General features: G+C 43.2%; 1 protein-coding gene across 1 annotated transcript; it reads right to left on the bottom strand.

Moving 5' to 3' along the window:
• Positions 1-20,116: 20,116 nt before the first annotated feature.
• On the bottom strand, positions 20,117-21,802 carry LOC142400643 (tripartite motif-containing protein 16-like). The gene has a single exon (XM_075485714.1). It carries the CDS (start codon positions 21,800-21,802, stop codon positions 20,117-20,119), a length of 1,686 nt encoding a protein of 561 aa, XP_075341829.1.
• Between the last annotated feature and the right edge of the window lie 533 nt (positions 21,803-22,335).

The following is a 22,335-nucleotide window of genomic DNA, read 5'->3' as shown; positions in this document are numbered from 1 at the left end:
ATGTAACCTCTCTTCTATGCATATTCAGAACTTATTTAAATCTCTTCCAGAAAAACTCTTGTTTTGATTGTTTTCTTTAAAATAAACATTTTTAAAAAGCTAACTGACCATGTGCTCTGTTTTACATATAACACCAGTTATAGAGGTAAACACGCAAAGTTAACATATTGACAGGTTTCAAATATATGTTTCAGTGGCGGCCGTGCTTTGGCTCACTGGGCCTTCAGTGCGGGTTTACCGTCCATTCAGAGTCGCTATTTAAATCCGTCCTGAGTGCCCACATGGATCTGGATCTCACTAACCGTGCTGTATGCCAATAAACACAGAGAGACAGCTGTTAGAAGACTTTCTTCTGCAGGTTTCCTTCTGATTTATTTATTTTTAAACACATATTCAGCAGCAGGATGTTTATTCATCAATTAGCCTACTAATAATGAACTATGAGAGGCATTTCACGTGTTGAGAGCGACTTCCATTGTTATTGTTATTATTATCACGTATATCAGCAGTTCAGAATATTTGATCATTTATATTTATAATTTAATATTTATACATGTAAATAAAATACATAATACTCACAAGAGGTCCTGATTATTATCTATTTATTGACATATCACTGAGATGCTCCATATGTGAGTCCATTGTTGCCAGTTAACTGCAGCCTTGCAGCTTTCAGCAGCAGCTGTTACCGCTGAGCAATCAGTTCCCTCTGCACTGAGGATGATATGAAAGCAGCTCCTGCAGCTTCAGGTTAGTGTCACAGGGCTCTGAACTTTGTGTTAGTGCAGTTTGGCAGGAGCAGGTCCCAGGCCCCAGGCAAGCTTTAATTATATTGCACCAGAATGAGGTGAGTAACTTCTAGTCTATCCCAGTGCTTCTAAGTGGTGGCACTGAACCTCTGCTGCCTTAAATGTCTGAGGCAAGCAGAACCTCATTTGGTTGCAGCATTACACTATGAATATACAGTTAAGCTCAACAGGACTGGGCATGTTAAGGGGAGGTGGTGGTTGGACCCCACTGGTCTCTAAATGTACTCAGAACTTCATATGATGTCCCTGTTTCTGCAGGGTTTTGTGGATTTCTTGTGTGCTGATTGGAAGCATCGCCTGCATTCCTGCACAAAGCGGTAAGCTGATCCCAATCAAAGCTCAGCAACTAAAAGCAGTTTAAATTGACTTGGGGTGTAAATGGAAGGCTGATCTTAATTCTGTTTCCTCACCCATGTGGTATTCAGTTTATGGACAAGATCGATCTAAGCCAACGTATCAGAAACAAACTGGAACCAGTGGTTCTGGAGCTCCTGGCAGCAATTACCAGTTTGAAGATGGGAGCTGGAGCCTTTCATCTGACACCAGCGGCGAGGACGAGCCAGTCTTCACTCCTGTGGCCGACGAGGATCAAGTCTACGCTTACAAATCTCGGTCCCGCTACAACAAGAAGCGTGTGCTGTTCAGCCAGTTCCGCTACACCCCAACAGAATCTGAGCCAGACCACGGCAAAACATCTCAGCACAAGGTTCAAGTTCAGAGCGGCTTCTGAGGATCTTTCTGGTGAGGCTCATTTTACTCTGCATGTGTGCTCTCTGTAGCTGCTGGTAGGTGACTGACTTTCTTTGTCTTGCAGATCTGCATATTCTAGAGGCATCGCTGCTGCTACCGCTTGAATAAATGGCTTTAACTTGAATACCTTGTTGCTCCATCAAATGGCTCCTCGCTGTCTCTGGGTCATCCAGTTGTGGGTTGGAGGGGATGGTTGAGGGCCTGACAGGTTGACATGACGTAATCCTATAAATAAGGTGTTGGCATTAACTTAAGGACAGTATCTGATCAAAGGTGAGCTTGTGAAGGTCTTAGGCTTCAGCTTGGAATGCATTCCCAACTAAAAATGGCTGAAAAGCCAACTGCAGCTCTCTGACAGCAGTGGGTAAAGGTGTGGCCTTGAGCTCTATCAGAAGATTCCACTGCTGCATATTGTGCTGAGGGGGAAACCTTTCCACTCTGTAGCAGTCCTCACCCTACAGCTCTGGGTAAGGGCAGACGCATCAGATGCTGGGTCCATGTGAAACCTGGACAGTAGTTTCTGCAAGTCCATGACCGAGGATGGCTTCATAACATCGTCTGTGGTTGCAAAGGTCTGGTACTCTGAATACTTGTAATGAAGCTTGTGCTACACAAATCAAAAGATGTGGCAACTACTTTAAGTGAAGTGGCTTGGAAACAAAATTCATAAGCTCAATGTTGTCACTTACTCACTACCTGGAAGTAAGTTTGATCAGGTGGTGGGGCAAAGATCTATTTTGTTCTACATTTGGATGCAAGAAGGCGAGCCAGGTGTTGGAATATATTCAGTAAAAGGTGGGGTATGAGATCTTGGAAAAACGGTTCCTGCAAACTATATTTTTGAAAATACACAACCTTGCCTCTCCCTTCAGCCCACGCCTTCAAAACACATGAACGAGTCTGTGAACGTGAGGGGGGCTGACAGTTGATTGGCATGTCAGAATCCAATAGAAGTAACTCTCATCATTACTCCTATTGGTCAGACATTTCCTCTTGCTACACCCTCTGCAATGGACTAAAATATTTTTCTTTTCCCCAAACATTCTATTTTAGTGGGTGCAATGGGGTCGTGAGGTGGTTTTCAGACAATATGATAAAAAATGCTCCAGAAAACATCTCATACCCCACCTTAAGTCGTGAGCTGTACAACCACACAGTGGACTGTGCACAAAAGCATTCACTATCCTGTCTGGAACATGAACAAACATGTCTGATTAATACTGGGCATAATGCAACATCAAATGTTCCATCTATATGTGAGAATCAGATGTCTTACCTGGTCGTCCCTACAGCAAGGACACTGCCTGTGGGGACCACTTGCACATAGTCGACATATATTGACATATAATTAAAAGAAAAACTTCTGTGGACTTGTTTCCACACTTTAAGTCACTCACATTGTTAACCTGCAGGTTTCAGTTTAAATATGAACATGATAAAGTCTGGTCTTTGTTGGATTTTATGAAAGTAATTCCGAGGACAGATAATGTGAACTACTGTAACAAATGTTAGTTTTCAGAATTAAAACAACCTGGGCATATAAATATTCTCATTTTCATAAATAAATATGAAGTTCAGGTGTGACAGTCAACATTTTACAGTAAAAAAGACTTTCTCAGAAACTTAGACCCATATTAAAAAGGAGCATTATTCAAATAGACGCATTTTCCCTTTTAAATGAGTTAAAAATGTAACTTTAACTTCAGTGTATTTTCAGTACAGTTCCACCTCACTGATGGCTGCTAAAGCCTCCACAGTACAAAGAACAGAAAACAGTCGCCTACAGACTATAAAGTGCTCAAATGTCACATTTCCCATGTTGGACGTTTGCTGTGTCACAGGGAGTCTGTGGGAGTCTGTGGTTGTTCTCACAAGGCAACAAGTTTTCAGGAGGAATGATGGAAAGCCACAGAAATCGTCAAGACAAATTTGAGAAACACTTCCAGATATGAACAAAATGAAGGCACAAGGTGCTTTAAACATTTAACCTCCGTTATGTCCTGTTTAATCAAGTTCATCTGAAATAAATCTAAGATCTCCTCCATATCACTTAATAAAAGAGCAGCTCTGCATCATGTTGTCTCACGTTTCTACATCTCAGCTCAGATATTAATCTGAGCTTTAAACATCTCAGAGTGCGCATAAGGCAGTTAGCGTGACTTTAGTAAGAATCCACCCTCTGCTATGTTCCAAACACATCCATGCTTCTAGATCCTCTGCATGAGAGAGCTGCAGAGCTCCTTATTCCTGCCAAGGAGTCAACATTATTTTAGAGTTATTTCCAGAACTCAGCAGGTTAACTTACTAAGACTCCAGTCTTATGTCACGCTGAGCTCACTTTTTTCCCTTTGAAACCCAACTAGCAGCTCCCACTAGTGAAGTGGACAAGTGATGTGTTGGACCCCAATTTCATGACTGTGACGTGTTTGTGACGTTTTAGAACCGAGGTTATAACCTGGAGTCCTTCAGACCAAATCTCTGTCACTCCCCTCACACTCCCCAGCCAGAGATTAGGGGCCCACAGTGATCTGCAGGACTTTGGTCCAGATGTTTAACACCGTATCTGACCAAGCGGAATTCACCTTCTTTAAAACATCCCATGTTCATTCCTCACATGTTGCAACAAACCTTTTTAAATGGGATGTCAGAAGTGTTCATTTTCAGAGCTGAATTTAATGCAGCACGATCTGACTGGGTCCCAGGTGAGGTTTATGAGTGTAATTAGAGCAGGTAGAGCACCAATATAAAGTCAGCTGCAGCCTCAGATGAGCTACAGCACAAATCTGCTCTCAACTGCAGTCACTAGGTTGCTGTTTTTGACCAGTTTTATCTGAATTGTGTTGCTGCTGTTTTGTCTTTTTCAACATGTTGTTTAAGGTTTTCTTCAGGTGAGTCTTCATGTTTAATGGTTTAGGTTTTTGTTCTCCTATATACTAAAGTTTCTTTCTTTTCTTTTGAAATCCAAACAGGATTTCCTGGCTTTGTGTCCTGCTCTTCAGCATTGGAACATGTTATCCCCCCCAGAAAAACAAGTATATCAACATTTAGGTGCACTTTATATAAAGGCAGCCAACATGGGAAGTTGTTTAGTCTGGACATGCTCAACCCATGATGTTGGTAGGAATGAGAGGGAAGAGGGTCTGCAACTATATTAATCATGCAGCACCAAATCTTCCAATATATTAGACTTCAGGTTTAATGACCCACTTGAACTGCAAATACTCCTTTAGCTTTGTTTCTTGTTACTAAACATATTGGCAGTGATACAGAGGCTACTGAGAGCATGACTAACCATGCTGTCATACTTTGCTTCAACTAATTTCTGGGCTCAGGTCAAAACAGTGGATCCTCTGGCTCTGGTAGTAGCACGTCTGGGTCTGGCCACGGCAGCGTCTCCTCTGGGTCTGGCTACGGCAGCGGCGGCTCCTCTGGGTCTGGCTACGGCAGCAGCGGCTCCTCTGGCTCTGGCTACGGCAGCGGCGGCTCCTCTGGCTCTGGCTACGGCAGCGGCGGCTCCCCTGGCTCTGGCTACGGCAGCGGCGGCTCCCCTGGCTCTGGCTACAGCAGCGGCGTCTCCTCTGGCTCTGGCTACGGCAGCAGCGTCTCCTCTGGCTCTGGCTACGGCAGCGGCGTCTCCTCTGGCTCTGGCTACGGCAGCGGCGTCTCCTCTGGGTCTAATGCTGGCTTTACTGCGCAGGACGCAGACTTTGCCCGTTTCCTTGCTGCCCTAATGAACTTGAAGATCGACCGTTCTTTCCCACAGTCTGCCTGGACCTCCGACCAGGTCCCTAAGGACACATCTGAGATGCGCGCTGTATACCCTTCATCCCACGTCGTCCAGTCCAACAATGGCTACCAACGAGCCCGCGACTCCAGTTCGTACGCCAAATACTCCCAGGATGCCTTTGACCACTTTGATGCCAAGACTGGGTCTAAAGGGCAGAAGTTGTACTAAGGTAAAGCTGGACTAGTGTCTGAAGTATTGAGACTCCTGTATCAATACTGACCCCTTCTGTTTTCTGCAGGTGACTCTCATGGACACTTCCATGGAGATTCCAACATGTGGCTGAGCTCTGGCAAAATAAACTTGACCAATAATACGTGGTCTGTGTATTGAATACTTGATCTCGAGGTTTGTTTTCACTTCATAGAGGATTTGAGTCTTCACCACACCCACTGAGGCTGACTCTGCTTTTGAAGGGCAAACTGAATACTTCTGCTTTAAATTCTACCACTACATGTTTCCTTCTCCTCATGGTTGAATTGCATTACACAAACCCAGACCAAAATAACTTGATGAAGCTCAATACAGTGGCCCTGCTTGCCCTTGCACCATGAAGGTCTTTCAGTTAAATCTGCACTCGCTGGCCTTTTCCAAGCTTTAATTGCATGTGACTCATTAGCTTATGCTACGTAGCTTTGCCCCTCCTCTGCTTGGTGTCTTCTGTGTGCCTCAACAGAGCCATACATCCCTCTTAACCAACTTTGTCTCGACTTGCCTTCTGTGTGTGAGGCCACTGCTTCATACAGACTCGGTCCTTAACGTGGCATTGCACATCTTCCCATGTTGGTTTTCATCCTACACAAGACTTGAATATCTCCTCTGCTTCTGTTTTCCTGATTCTACCACATGTGGAAGATGCATTTTTGAATTCCCTCAAGCTCAAAGCTACATGATCAATTTCCAAAATATTTTCTAACTTAGTTTCAGATCACTTTGAAAGTACTCTCCCACACTAGGCTCTGATACAGCTCTCTAGAAAAGGTCTCCAAACAGTTCTAGCAGAGTCCCAGTGAATGGAAGTGTGGACTGGAGAGCTGTCCAGGGTGTACCCTGACTCTCTTTCAATTGGCAGCAGGGATAGGCTAAAGCAGAGCTACTCATTATGCGGCTCCTCAACCTTTAATTGCCGGCTCGCACTCGCATAGTAGCTTATAACAATATGGTAACAATAACCAATTTTTTCAAATAACATACGGCGAATACTGCACAGTACTAAGTATTAATTAAGGCTTAAAGGTTGGGTAGGGGTTCTTTTTCTGGAGCATTTTTTACATATTGCTTGAAATACTCTTCACACCCCCATTGCAACCAATTAATTAAAAGTTTTGACAAAAATGGAAAGTTTTAGAGGCCTCTAGAACGAACAATCCAGGAAAAACACTATCCAATCATACTGAACGGACTGTTAACGATGATTGGATTCTGATGCGTCTATCAAACCGCAATCTGCTCCTCCCTCCCCCTCCTTCCCCCTGTGCGCGTACCCTTCTTCATGAACGAATTACGCGTCCAGAAGCTTGGCAGGAAGCTAAACAAGAGCCAGCTTGGCTAGCACCTAGCATTATTAAACGTATAGTTAGCATATACTAAAGTATATATAAAGTTAGCAAAAGTTAGCCAAACCAATCGATGCTTGCTGTTAGAACAGCGCTCGTGCACCTTCGTGCTCGTGCGCATTCATGTACTCTAAAGGCGTGACTTCGGGGGGAAGTCTGAAGAAAGGGGTTGGGACTTTTGACCTGTGTATTTTCAAAATCCAGGATCTCCTACCCTACCTTTAATGGTGTTTCCTAAAGGGGGCTCTGTTAAACCTGGCAACGCAGCCCGCTTAAACCACCGTCACACTTGACCGCAGTGCACGCTAGCTCCTTTAGCCAGCGCGAGATGCAGGCACAATGGGTCGGTTTTTAAATTAAAAAAAGGACAAAAACCATGCTCATCTTGAATGTCTCACTATGATTACAACAAACTACAAATACAACATGAAGAAAGTCAAGGACATGCATGCCGGCCTCCAGTATTGAGTATTAAGTATTCCAGTATTAAGGTAAATGTGGTCTTAATTGAAAATGTATTGGCTGCGTTTCTTTTTTTGTGGGAGGTTTTATATGTAGCAATGCATATTTGCAAAAGGGGACTTAGTATGTTGTCATAAAAGTGGCTCTTCCCTTGATTTTGCTCTGCCAATGTGGCTCTTGTGAAAAAAATACTATCACTGGGCTAAAGGCTTCCACTACCCTAAACTGGATACATTGAGTAAAGTAAATGGATGGTAAGATAGTTCTACAGTGAGGAACCTTGGAGTTATTTTTGACCAGAATTAATCATTCAATGCACATATAAAACAGGTTTCTAGGACTGCCTTCTTTCACCTTCATAATATTGTTAAAATCAGGAACGTCCTGTCTCAGTGATGCAGTAAAACTGCTCCATGCATCTGTTACTTCAGGATTTGACTACTGTAATTCTTTATTATTGCACTTTCACACATATTCTCTGAAAAGCCTCCAGGTGATCCAAAATGCTGCAGCCAGAGTTCAGATGAGATCTAACAGGAGAGATCATTTTTCTCCAGTTTTAGCTTGATTGGCTCCCTGTTAAATTCAGAATAAAATTTAAGATTCTTCTCACATAAAGCTCTGAAGACTTCAGACCGCCAAATCATGCTCTAAAAGCACAGGCGGGAAAAACAAAAAGTTATTTTTCCATATATGTCCAATTTAAGATTTTCTCTGAGCATCTCAGGGATTTGCAGGGCTTGTGACTTTATAGAGCATTTTTCAAGCAAAATGTAACTCATTGTTTGATATAGCAATTAAAAAGGACAAACATGGAATGAAACAAAATACAAGGATTGTAAAATGACCACACTAATAAAAGCATTTGCAGAAAACAGTAAAATATTAACTCAGCAATAAAAACAAACCGTGTACAAGACATGAAAAGAGCACATTAAAACAAGGCCAATGGGCCAATTGAGGAATCTATGGAGGCTTAAAATTCAAAAGATAGTTTTTATATTTTCATAGACAAACCAGTCTTCAAATCAACTTTATTTTTCTTAAATGGCATCAGCAACACATCCTCTCGCTTAGAGTTGCTCCAACATCTTTCCTGGACCACTTATGAGCACAAACTGCTGGATAGAAATTTGAAAGCTGGATGAGGAGCTGGGTACTGGGAGAGCACCATTAGTTCTACCAATACTTTGCTCAGTGAGTTAGAGCAGAATAGCAAATGAAAGATTTCATGTTTACTCAGTAAACCATGTACACTTCCAACTGTACAAGGACTGGATAAAGCTTACCCAGGATACCACCTAGGAAATTTGACTTCCCATTTAGAAGTTGTAAATTCAGAGGATGCAACATCAATAGGCATGTTCTGGCACAACCTGCCATTACAGAGTGGAAAGGCAACAAGTTGCCTATTAAAGCTATGGTTGGTAATCCTGTTCAGAAACACATTTTGTAATACTGGGTGAAATGGTCCGTCAATCCTGAGAGAAATCTATACAAGATGTATTTAGAAAAAGGGACGAAAATAATCAGACCTCTGTGGCAGCTGCAGGACTGAGAAAAAGCTGACCAATCCGAGATCAGCGGGGTGCTGATCTCGGATTGGGGCGCTACAAAAAACCAATCAGATGCCCCTGCGCTTTCTGCCTACGCCCCCCTCTGTCGGCTCCCTCATCCGCGCGAGTGGGACATGTCGGTAGAGTCCCAGCGTCAGATGCGCGTTCAAGTTTGTGGGGGCGTGGCTTTGGATGAAGCACTGACGGAATGGGGAGGGGGGGTGGAGCTTAGAGGAGGGGCCACTTTCGAATCTTGCGAGCTCTCTTGCTAGCTCACTAGGATTACCTACCATAGCTTTAAAGCACAATAGTAGAGTGGTACAGGGTAGGGTTGTCAAAGAATATTCTAAATTCAAATAGGTTTTAAAAACAGACAAAGTTGAAAATTAATATTCAAATGTGGAAAAACATCTGTGCAGCCGCTGTCTGCCTTGAGTCGGCACACTGCATGACGGGGTCAGGGACAGGTCACAGGAGTCGCACTGTCTGGCACAGCAGCACTGCTGAAAGTTGACTTATGTAAAGATGGCAGAAAGTTCAGGGCCCAACTCGACTGCAGGCGCAAAGAAAGTGATTTTAATCCCCAAAAATGTGAAAAGTTCTTTCTGGAAATACTTCTGAATTTGGTCTGTGGACAGAAATTGTGGAGCCTCGAGACAAAGTTGTATGGAAGCTACGGTTAGCTTATCATTCGACCACCAGCATGAGGATATTGAAAATGTGCACCCAAATGAACATGGTATAATATTAAACTCAAATACATTGTCAAATATGTTTAAACTACCTATACAAGTAGTCATGTCTCGTAGTTTGTCTTGCTATTGACACAATGCTGTTGTCGCCTGGCTGATTAAAAGCCCCCAGATGCGTATATGCGTCAGACATGATGCGCAAATACAGATGTTTTAATGTTTTTTTTTTAGAGGGAATATTTGAACATAAGCAATTTTGACAGTCCTAGTACAGTGGAAACCGCTTATAGTGGTCACGGATATAGTAATCAACCGCTTACATGGATCAAAAGGCTTGGGACAGAATCATTTCAATGCAAATGCTGTTCAAATAATTTGTTTATAGTAATCAAGAAATCCGCTTATGTTCATTTTTGGCCATTTTATGAATGTAAACATGTGCAAAAATAATTTTAAAATTACGTGTAGCTATTTTATTTTTTACTCCCTTGATTCCTTTCTGGACGTCTGCTTCTGCCTCGCTAGCTAACGTAACGAGTTGACACAGGGCGCACGAATCATGGCTGGAAAAAGGAAGTCATTTTCTCTGAATGAAAAACGTAGTCTCCTCAAGGCGTATGACAAATTACCAAAAATGAGCCAACGAGATGCTGCAGCAAAGCCTCAGGTGCTTTTCCCGGGCGCCGTCGTTAGCATTCATGACGGTCTCTCGTTGCTTAATTAGACTACACAAGGTAGCCTGAGGAATGCCAAGCGTCGCCGCAGCATCTCGGCTTGCTGCCCAGTGTCAACTCGTTACGTTAGCTAGCGAGGCAGAAGCAGACGTCCAGAAAGGAATCAAGGGAGTAAAAAAATAAAATAGGAAAAAAACAAATTCAGTTTTAGTAATCAACTGCTTATTGTGTTCAAATTGGCTCTGGACCAACGTGATCACTAAGCAGTTTCCACTGTATATGGATACCCAGAGACAATAGAAATCATGTTCATTATCCACTGGCTTGCGATTACTTTAGCATTCCATCTGCAGGGAATGGGGGAAAAAACCCAGACAAGGTCATTTGACAAGACTGCCGAAGACATAGCACTGGCATAACTGCAGAAGAATATAAGAGTATCCAGCCAAGTATTTCAAGCACAATGTTTGGCAAGCCTTCAGGTTGGCTACCGTGCACTCAGCAATCTTTGCCCGGAGTTACGTGGTGGATCAAAGTTGTACCAATTTGAAGCATGCGCTGCATAGAAGGGGTTGTGTCTAGCTGCCATGTACAGGTGTATAGAAATGGCTGTAAAGGATGCTGTAGCTGATCGCTATAGTCAATTGAGCAAAGGGTGCAACTATTTAACACCTTCATAGCAATTCCTCTCAAGATGCAGAGCTTTGAGAAGCCATGTTTGAAACCAAAAGCAGAACGTCTGACATGTGATGCCTGCCATTTGCCTTGAACCCAGATGGTGTACACAGGACATCGTTTCCCTTAGTCAATCATTCTGAAGCTAGATCATTTCATAAGATTTTATTCAAAGACTAAAAAGAATCTTATGCCGTTGGATTGAGCTTTCCAATCTGAAACAGAACCAGATTAGTTAGAGCATTGCGATTAAGACATCATTTGCAGGTCCCACTCTCAACATACCCTCTGCACATCATGTTCAGCTCTAGCGGGCACTTGGGAAGAACTTTTTCTGCTGCCCAGAACCATGGCTGTCAGTAATATGCTCCTTCAAGTAGTGGACATCCTGAAAGTAGTCTTTGCCCTTCTCATGCTGCTGGCTGAAGGTGCTGTAGGTTCCAGAGGGGTACAAGCCGTACAAAAGCCTGTAGTCAAAGTTAGGAGATCCACCCACACCAAAGCGTGGCACCAGTACGGTTGCGGATCCCGGTCCAGACCCTTGGCGGTCATCCGGGTAGCCGAATTCCTCCGTCTGCTGCTGGTAATTCCCGAGTTCAGCTTCCTTCGTGACACTGGAGGTCTCCCCTGACTGGAGGACAGGGCCAGGTGGTGACAGAGGGGCTGCAGGGAGAACGTCAGTGAGGCTGAGGGCTTGGGCTGACGCATCCCCAAAGACTGAGGGAGCAATAGCCCACTGGGTTTCTGTGTGGAGACATTTCATCATTAGTCCTTTTCACAGCAGAAGCTCTGATAGCACAGAGTGTTGACATCGAAACACGGCAGTTTTCTGCTTCATAATAGAGCTCGGCAAGATTTGGTAGTGGCAACATGAAAACGCACAGACACCTTTAGGCTTCCAAACATATTTTGGGCCATCTACACTCCAAGCAGAAGATTTACCTTGTGGGCCAGGTTGGGCAGCTCCAGGTTGCAGACCGCCAGCGTCAGATCCTACGTCAACAGGCACATAAGTGACAGTAGAGTATCCTGTTGCAGGCAGGCCAGAGCTCAAGCTGCTCAATGCTGGACCCGTCTGAACAGCCTGTGGGACACCAGAAGTTTGCACAGCCATTTGCACGGGCACAACGGAGCCAGAGCTGCTGAATCTTGGGTCTGCCTGAAGAGCACCTTGGACAAAACCGGGAGCTTGGACAACCAGTTGCGTTGGCACAAATGAGCCATAGCCGCTGAGTCTTGGGTCAGCCTGAAGAACAGGTTGACTTTGACCAGAGACCAGCACAGGTGTCGCCATATAAGTGTTACTGGAAGCAGTGTTGGGCATGGTCACCGGGCGGCCAGCGGCTGCTCCCTGGTAAGAGCCAAAATTACCTGCAGCTCTTGTGCCGCTGCTGCTCTGGCCTGCTGATTTTGAACCTGGGTGCATGAGAACAAGTTTAGCAGAAGCTGATTCAAGCAAGCATGTAATATTTTACCACAACAGATGATAGCACACCTTTAGTGGGAAAACCCCATGTAGCAGCAGTCAACAAGGCAAAGAGGGAAACCCTGAAATTATGTACAACAAAGAGTAAGAATGCAATATTAACCAATGTTTCCAATCAAACAAAAACTGTAAAAGGCAGCTTGTGCTTATACCTCAGGAAGAACCCAGCAGCTGTCATGGTGAAAACAAGCTATGAGAGGAAACAGTAAGGGTGAAGGTTTATAAATAATGCCACAGACCAGCCCAGACCAATCAAAGCTTAACGTGCTAACAACAGACAGCTGCTTGTGAGGGACTATCAGGACAGGTGGACGCTGGAGGCTCATCTGGTTGGTCTGGTATCAGCCTCATGGTCTCCTCTCACCTCCACCCTCCTGTCTGTGATAAAGGAACTTAGTCACTGCCAAATATTTTACTGTCGTAAAATAGCTCTACCCAAATTGTCGTAATTCTCAGATTTTCTATATCAGTTAAACGTAGAAGCTGGAAATAACATCCTAGATGTTGAGTTTTCACACCGACCCACTCACACATTTAACAAGTTAACTGAGGCCTGCAGAGTCTGAGATGTAGCTCTTATTGGTCCTTTAAAGGAGACATGTTTTGCCCTTTTTCGTACAATTTCCCGAGGTCTTACTGAAATGTATGAGACAGGTCAGGAGCTCCTGGTCTTATTGGCCAAGTTTTTCCCCCAAAAGTGTATTTTATTTCCTAAACATGATGCTTTTCTAACTTTAACCCAGTACTTTTAATGTTTTACACCTTTTGACCAAGTAGTTTTGGAAAAAAACGTGAAAAACGAATGAAGGAAACAACGGTCTCACAGCAGTTCAAAGACTGGTGTCAAACACAAGTCCCGTGTTTAGGAGATGGTTGACTATCCTCTGCATCCTTTTTAATCCCCTGACTTGGTCAGTATTACTTGTTGATAATCCAGCGGTGCAGGATGATGTTTCCTGTTAGTTTTGGCAGAACTGGTGCTTAGCTGCTGGCACAGAGGAATAACTGGCCCAGCAAAGAGCCTCCAACAAATAACCAACCGGATGATCCAGAACTTCCTGCAGCTAAACAAAGATAAAACAGAGGTCATTGTCAGCTGTTAAAAATCTGAGCTCAGCTTCAGGCTGTGATGTTAAAAAGCACAAACCAAGCAGGAATCTGGCTGTTATTATGGACTCAGAGCTGAACTTCAGCAGCCAGATCAGGTCAGTTAGGAAGTCAGCCGACTATCACCTGGAGAATATTTCCAGGATTAAAGAACTTCCTTCCCTGGTTACCTGTCAGATTTTATTACTCATTTTAAAAGCTTTGAATAGTTGGACGGTTGCTTCTGTCTATGATCTGTGAACTCCTTACTCCCCTGATTGCTGCTCACACGGCCCACTGTTTAATATAACTGACCTGTTCATTAGATGGAAATGAATCCCTGCATACTCCTAAAAATCACTTTATTTTCAGGCTTTTTCTTCAAATTAAAACCCCACTTTCATAATTACTCGGGACTCTTTGTAAAATGCAAATAAAACCAGAAAGATATGATCTTAGAACTATTAAAAAGTTATATCTAATTAGAAATAGTGCCAGTTCGGTGCCATCTGTTGGTTTCCTTAGCGAGGAAATAGTTTTTCAATTGCTCTGTATGAATGAATTGGATTCATTCTGAATTAATTGTATTATAATTTCAATGAATTGAACTCCAATTGGCCTGAATTGGACTTTATCACTGAAGTGCCCTGAGATGACATTTGTTGTAATTGTAATAGTTTATTTTGGCAACATTTTAAACAAACTGACATTATTTTGTCTTGGAAAACACTGCTGGTGGAAAACATGATACTGGCTGCTGAAAAACTGGCAGAAGTGGACCTTCCAACGTGACAGTGACAGGAAGTAATCAGCTGAAGTCGTCCAGAGATTAATAGAGAACACAAATCAACATTCTGGAATCCGGACTTCAGTTCCATCCAGAATCTGTGGTTGGAACCACAGACCAGAAGAGACAGAACAGAAGCCTTCACAAAGTTGTGATGTCATCACTGTGGTGACATCTGATCTTGTTTGACATCACAAAGCTTATACAGGCCAGACATTTTCACTGCTTTTTCACAGTTGGTCAGGAGTTTATCTGAAGAAACACGTCCAGTGTTCAACCAAGAAATCATCTCCTCCACTTCAGTGGTGTGACATGGCAGACGACGATTTGCCCGAGGGTTTCTACACGTGTCCCATTACTTTTGGCAGTAAGGAAAGTTATGAGGAACCCACCAGCTGTTGGAAAAAGAACAATCTCAGGTCTCTGCTGCAGCTGGGACTCCTCACTCAGAGGATGTCCAGCTCCTGCAGGATCATCTCCAGGCCTCCGTAGTTCCTCGCGTCAAGTGGAAGTTTCCAGTTTCACAAACCGAGGGGATTCCCTCTAACGCCTCTGCTGCCGACCGAGATTATGGATCAGAGGGATGACAGAACTCTTACCGACAGAAGAATGACTAGATCAGCTATTTATAGCATGGGATGGATATTCTCAGGACAAAGCTGCTGAAGAAACATTTCTTTCTGACAGGAGAAACAGACAGAAGAGTGGCAGCAGAGAGCGGCTGCTCCATGACTGAGGAAAAACTAAAGAAGGTGGAAAACTGTTTGACGCGTGAGCGTCATCTCCGTCAAAAGTGTGAGCAGGAGCTCAAGCAGTGCAACCGAGTCCCTGCAGGATTGTGTGAAACTCTGAAAGCAGCAGCAGCAGAAACTGAATATAAGTCAGTTCTGAAAGAGGCAGAGAGCTGGAAAGAGCAACTGAAAGAAAAGACTGCCGCCGATATTAATCTGGCCTCCAGACTAACAGCACAGGAGGAGGCAACAAAGACACAAGAAAAGAAGGTGGCAGATCTCATGAAGGCTTTATTTCTATCCGTCATCATCGAGCCAGAAGAGAACAAAGGGCTGTCAGTGTTCAGCTCTCAGACAGTTCACCTTCAGTTCCACTGACACACTGATGCTGGGAATTCATTTTTATCAGTCCTGCAGTCTGTCCTTCACTCACATGGTGGGAACATGAGATTTCCTCTGACTCACAAACACAACAACATTGCTGTCACTGTGCTGCTTATTGGGCTGTGAATGTTGTCAGAACAGCTTTTCAGCAACAAGCTGCAGATGTGGCTGTTGTGCTGCTTCTGATTCACAGTCAGTGTGGACAATATGGAAAGTAGAGCTCAGGAGGAGCAGCTGGAGCTTCTGCTTCTTCCATCATTACTTAGAGAGATGACACTGGAATGACACTGAGATGCTTTGGGATTCAGAGCTTTTATTGATTCTTTAAGGGTGGCAGCTTCATGACACTTTCTCCAGTCTGACCCTCACTGGGAACACAATCAGACATACTGGGACATGTGGGAAAGGATCACAGTGTTCATACTGTACATATCTGAGAACATCCACAGGAAGACACTTTATCATTTACATGTTGATTCTGCCTTTCAAAGTCAGATTCTTACTAGAATCCATGTTATACACTGTATGCTGACACGTAGAAATAATCCCATTCTGCTTGTAAGCAGCTCTTAATAGAAACCAGCATGACTACACTGTTATTACTGTATTATGTTGATGCATGAAAACAGCTGAATGATTGTGCTGTAAACACTGAGAACAAGCTGCAGATGTGGCTGTTGTGTTACTTTTGCTTCACAGTCAGTGCAGACAACATACAAAACAGCTTCAAAGATATTTCCAGGTGAGGCGTGAAGAAAGCAGCTGTGAGCACCGTAACATACAATCAGGGGCGGACTGGGGCAAAACAGTGGGCCGGGAATTTACTACCTGACTGGCCCACTCAGGGGCCGGGGCAGCAGAGCATGGTGGCGAATACTGGAGGCGGATGATGGAAGGTGGAACAAATATGTTGATTGTGGGAGACAAAAAAATATGCATGTAAACATTATTGAAGAGATAATGACACATAATTTCATCCGAGGCCTTGATTAGAATTAATATATAATAGTTTTCATAGTTACTTAGAATAGTCTGCAATAGTTGCTTAATAGTGTGAAGACAGCTGCAGGACTGACAAAAAGCTGACCAATCCAAACTCCTCTGGCTGAGGACATAAAACCTGTTGGGCAGGTAATTCTTTTTTTTGCTTTGGGGGGGATTTGTTATATTCATGACATATGTACAGGTAAATGAGACATGAGTCCCACCGTCAGATGCGCGTTCAAGTTTGTGGGGGCGTGGCTTTCCATGGAGCACTGATCCATCCCGCTTAGCGGAGGTGCTACTTTCAAATCTTGCTAGCTCTCCATGATTACCAACCATGCCTTTAAATGTATTGAACATTCTCCTACATCGTGTTGTTTGATATCTATGTTTCACGCCTGGGCCTAGTCCACACACGATAATGACGTTTTTACAGCCAAACTATCCGAAATGCGTTGTGCTAAAAGTTAGCAAGCTAGAAAATAATTAAGATTAAGATTAAGATTAAGATCCGATTTATTGGTCATGCATACATGCATACACACGAAATTTGTCCTCCGCTTTTAACCCGTCCAGGTTGGCACCTGTTGACACACACATGCACATGCACAGGGTCACACACTCAGAGACAGATGCCAACCTGGAGCGGTGGGCAGCCATTCAGCGCCTGTCATCACATTACAGCTGACCAGCATCCTCCTCCCTGTCACGTCATTTTCTGACACTTGGCCACATCTGCTTGTAGTGCGTGCCATTTCTTTTCTCTCAATTTTTGCCCTCCTCCTTTACGTTTCTTCTCCATTTTTGCACCGCTGATTGATTGATGAATTGACAGATGAAGAGGAGGAGGGGCCTATACCCTGGGCCCTCCAATGTTGATTAGCCAGACACTAGAGGAACTGTTAACATTGGTTATCACATCAAAGGCCAGCCCAACAACATTAAAACTCTACAGGCCCACTGACCCACCGGCCCACCGGGAAAAGTCCCAGTACTCTAAATACATTATTACTGACATGGACAATGATGCATTCAGGTTCAGTTACTGTTGTCCCATTTTTAATCACATATATAAAAAGGATCACTGCTTCTGTTTTCATTTACATCTCATACAGCATTCATACAACCCGTGTTTGCCACCATTGCCTGGGCTCTATGAACATGTGCTGCATATTATTTACAGTTCAGATCATAAAGCTGAAAAAGAGAGGGTATCCTCAGTTTTGCATGACATCACAGTGGAAACATGTCATCAAAGGACATGACATCACTGTAGTTTCTAAAAGCCTGAAAGGCAAAGCGCCTGAAAAACAACACATACTTATACTGTTTAGAAAAGACGCAGTTTATGAGCATGTCGTGGGATTGAGCTTCCCTGGTTTCTCTATATGACAACGAACACAAAACTACACACAGGGAACAGAGGAGTTTGACAGACACTAAGTTATCTGAGAGTCCCATTTTCAGCTGCAGAGAACAATCACATCAGGGAAGTCAATGTGCAGGCTCAACATCAGCCTCTCAATCAGCTTTTTATAGATTCTGAAACAGAATCTGTTATTGCATTCTGACTTCTAAAATAGAACTATACTGTTTAGAGACAAAAAGTGGAGGTTCCAGATGGTGATAGAAGATAAACAGCTGTACTCTGAGAAACAGCTCTGCTTACGACTCTGTTTCTTTCAACTGAAGCTTTGGACAGATCATAACTGACCTACAGACTCCTGCATGATAATCACATCCATGCAGCCAAAGACCTGAATCAGTTGCACTGATTTGAAAGACAAAAGGACGGGAATGTTACCATCCATCCCCCATGTTTTCAGACATTAACTCAAGCCCAAACTTGGACAAACTCCTTCACCACAGCAATGACGCTACATCCTCAGGAGGAACATTAAAAACAACTATTTTTAATAATCTAACAATTTCTATCTAAACTAAAAATAATTTTAGGGATTTTAATCTCATTCTCAATCGTGACAGGAGTGTCATCAGATGAATGAGCTCAGCTCAGTCATGAAAACACAGTTTAAACTATATACAGTCTGTGGTTTACACAAACCTCAGTGAAAATAAATACAATTATCATGGGTGCCAATGCCAAAGGCATCAAGGCACACATATTAAGATGTGCATACTTATTGTTCTCCCGTTTCCGTCACGAAATTCGGCAAGGAACTACTCCCTCAAAGTTGATCCGACCGGGATAAAAAGCATATCCCCACATGTCCACCGATAGGGACTGGAGTGCTATGACTTTTCTCTCTCATTACTCAAACAGATTCCCGAAAATTGGGAAATACTGTGAATTTTGCCCCATTGGAAATGCATTAGAATTCATATATAATGGGACAAAGGTAGCCCTATTTGGAGGCCTCACAACTCAGCCGTAGTTAATCATAGAGACATCATTCGAAGTTTAAACAGGACAGGAAAGACCCGGCTTTAACTGAACTAAATGGTTTGTTGATATATTTTATAGCTTTGACATAATGGCAGTTTAATTTTTAGGAAAAATCAGGACTTCTCTCACTCTGCTGTCCTGGGGCCTCTTGACAAGCTCGAAATTAATACCAAAATAACTTAAATAAACTTATCTCACATCCAAAATGTCTGCTGCACCTAGACAAATTATACTTCAAAATGTAGGTATTTTTGTCCTCTTTCACCCAATGTACCTGTCATTGTGCTTGGCCTCACGGTTTTCTCTCAAATGACCTCCGAGCGGAGAGAACGACCACTCGGGCTGCCATTGACGGCCATTATAGCCAGGTAACCTCATCTCCTTATCAAATCAATGTGAAGACTGTTTTTAAAACTGGCAATAAAAAAATACCATACATAGGAGCAGAATAAAACTTACACCAGTGGCTTCTGCCATCCCTTCTGGCACTCTCCTCTTACCCACTCTGATCACACAGCTGATATTCCTTCTGAGGGCACAGCCAAGATGGCTGACCTGTTATAACAGGTTTATGCCAGCCACTGTGTCATGTCTGCTCCCAATACAACATGACTATAACATGACAGCGTCTGTCTCTCAGCGGGCAGAAGCTCCATTGACACCCATCAAAATTTCTTCAGAAATTTTCTTGTTCATAATGTCCCTGCTGTTTTTTCTAATGAGTCATATACAAATAGTTCCTCACTTTTAAAGAATAAATGTCAGAACAATAAAATGGTATTTCTCATAAAAACTTTAATTTGCTCTCACAATAAACATGATAACTGATCTCCTGATCCTAGAAATTAATTTCTGAACACCTCATAACAAACTTTATCATTTCTTGGTTGATTTAGAAAACAACAAAAACATTTGATCTCTGAAACAAATCAAATTGTAAGTCCAGAATTATTTTTACATTTGCAAAGTGATGAATTGAAAAGAATCTGTAATAAAGGAAGGTCTGTTGATTTCTATGTTCTGCTCCATGATGTGGAAGAGAAACAACAACAAAAAATACATCAACACAAGGATCCAACTGATATTTATAGCTCAGAGAAGTTTAGATTTTAGAGAATCTTTCTCTATTTAGAGAATAGAGAAATATTTCTGTGAATCAAACTTATCATTAGCAGTGATATCCTCCATGGCTGCACAGACACAGGAAAAAGCAGCAAATAAACAACATCAAATAAACAACAGAACAGCAGTGCAGATACATCACAGCAATGAACTCCCAGCAACAAAATACCTTTAATTCACTTCACAAAACTCAGCTGTGTCTCCAGTATCATAAACATAAACTCCAGCATAGAGCGGCTGAGTGAATGTGGTCTGGACTCTGTGGAGGAGAGTCATGGTTTCAGAGACGCTGTAGAAGGACAGAACACCTGCTCTGTGATCCAGGTACACTCCTACTCTGGAGGACTGAGGACCTGAGATGGAGGTTTTCATGTTGCTGAACCAAAATTCACAACTGTTTTGATAACAATCTAATGCCCAAGATTTGTCATTAAATCCAAATCCACCTTCATCCCCTGCTCTGCTGATGTTCTTGTATGCGACTGCTACATCAGCTCCTCCCCCTCTCATCTCCACCTCCCAGTAACAACGTCCAGTCAGACTCTCTCTGCTCAGGACCTGAAACCGATCTCTGAATCTGTCTGGATGATCAGAGTAAGACTGAGGTTGTGTCATTAATGTCACTTTTCTGTTCCCCTCTGACAGTAACAGATATGTGTTTGCTGTGTTTGGATCCAGTGTGATTTCACATGAATATTTTAAGAAGTCAGCTCTGCTCTTTGGTTCTGGTTCTGGTTCTGGTTCTGGTTCTGACAGTAAAACATCCACAACAGTGACTGTCAGTGAGGTGTTTTTCCATTCCTCTCTCAGGATGTCCTGTAGTTTATCTCTGAGCTCTGACACAGCTGCTGTCACATCCTCAAAGTGCCTCAGAGGACGGATATTGATGCTGGGTGAGTGTGTAGACTCACTGAGTGCTGACACTGAGGGGTAGTTGAGTAGAAACTGGCTGTGATCCTCTGTGTGTGAGAGCTGCTTCAGCTCAGCATCTTTCCTCTTCAGCTCAGTGATCTCCTGCTCCAGCTTCTCCTGAAGCTCTTTGACTCGACTCACTTCAGCTTCCTGCTGGGATCTGATCTGCTGCTTCACATCAGAGCTTCTTTTCTGGATGAGACGGATCAGCTCAGTGAAGATCTTCTGGCTGTGCTCCTCTGTTTTATCAGCAGACTGATTGATGGCCTCCACCTCCTGCTGAAGCAGCTTCACATCTTTCTCTCTGTCCTGGATTCTCTGCTGGATCTGTTGTCGACTCCCCTCCAGCTCTCTCTGCCTCTCAGTCCTTTCTGCTGCAGCTGACACTGTGTCGTGGCCTTTATGTTCATCCACAGGGCAGAGATAACAGATAGACTTCTGATCAGTACGGCAGAACATCTTCATCACCTCATCATGAACAGAGCAGATGTTCTCCTGGAGGCTCTTGGAGGGCTCCACCAGCTTGTGTTTCTTGAATGGAGCCACATCATAATGAGGCTGAAGGTGTTTCTTACAGTAAGAGGCCAAACAGAATAAACAGGACTTGATGGCTTTCAGCTTTCTTCCAGAGCAGAAATCACAGGCCACATCTTCAGCTCCAGCATAGCAGTGATCAGCAGGAGCAGCTTGGAGTCCAGTCTTCTTCAGCTGCTCCACTAAATCAGCTAACATGGTGCTTTTCTCCAGAATAGGTCTCGCTGGGAAAGTTTTTCTGCATTGAGGGCATCTGTGAATTCCCTTCTTATTCTTTCCATTCCAGTAGCCTTTAATACAGTTCATGCAGTAGCTGTGTCCACAGGGAATAGTCACCGGCTCCTTCAGCACATCCAGACAGATCGAACAAGAGAAGCTTTCCAGGTCCAGTTTAACCATTTTCTTTGCCATTTCCTCCATTTGGCAGAGCAGTGTGTGACTCTCAGAGCAGAAACACCGTCTGTGCTGTCTTACAAAACAAATTCCACCTCCTTTTATTGCAGCTGATCTTCACTTAAGAGCTCCTCTACTGTCACACAATGGTTTCACACATCCTCCCACCTTCAGATCAGTTTGGGGAGGGAACAAGGAAGTTTCCTTCACTGAAAGGGACAGTGCTGGTTTCACCTCAATCCTGCAGTAAAGTCAGGATTGTTCAAAGGTTTGTTGCATTATTCTCATTTATTTTCTGTTGAAGGGAAAGATTCATTCATTAACCTTCCACTGAAAGTTGAACATGAAGAAAATCTGTTTTCTCTGCATCTATCAGACCAACATTGTTAGATACGTTTAGCAGGCAGCTGTACAGGAAATGTAAATGTTTCTGAATATTTTCATGCTTTTCATTTATATTTATATAATCAGCTCCGCTCTGCAGAGGTTGATATTTATAAATCATGATCTTCTGTTGATAAGCTCACCTAAATCTTCTGACTGATGCATTC

This window comes from Odontesthes bonariensis, chromosome 2, assembly GCF_027942865.1.
Source record: "Odontesthes bonariensis isolate fOdoBon6 chromosome 2, fOdoBon6.hap1, whole genome shotgun sequence".
Taxonomy (NCBI): domain Eukaryota; kingdom Metazoa; phylum Chordata; class Actinopteri; order Atheriniformes; family Atherinopsidae; genus Odontesthes; species Odontesthes bonariensis.
Note: the sequence above shows the minus strand (reverse complement) of the source record. Positions and strands in the feature narration are given on the sequence as shown.

Excerpts from the sequence above, each read along its gene's own strand:
- LOC142400643 (XM_075485714.1), bottom strand. The coding sequence starts at position 21,802 with ATGGCAAAGAAAATGGTTAAACTGGACCTGGAAAGCTTCTCTTGTTCG.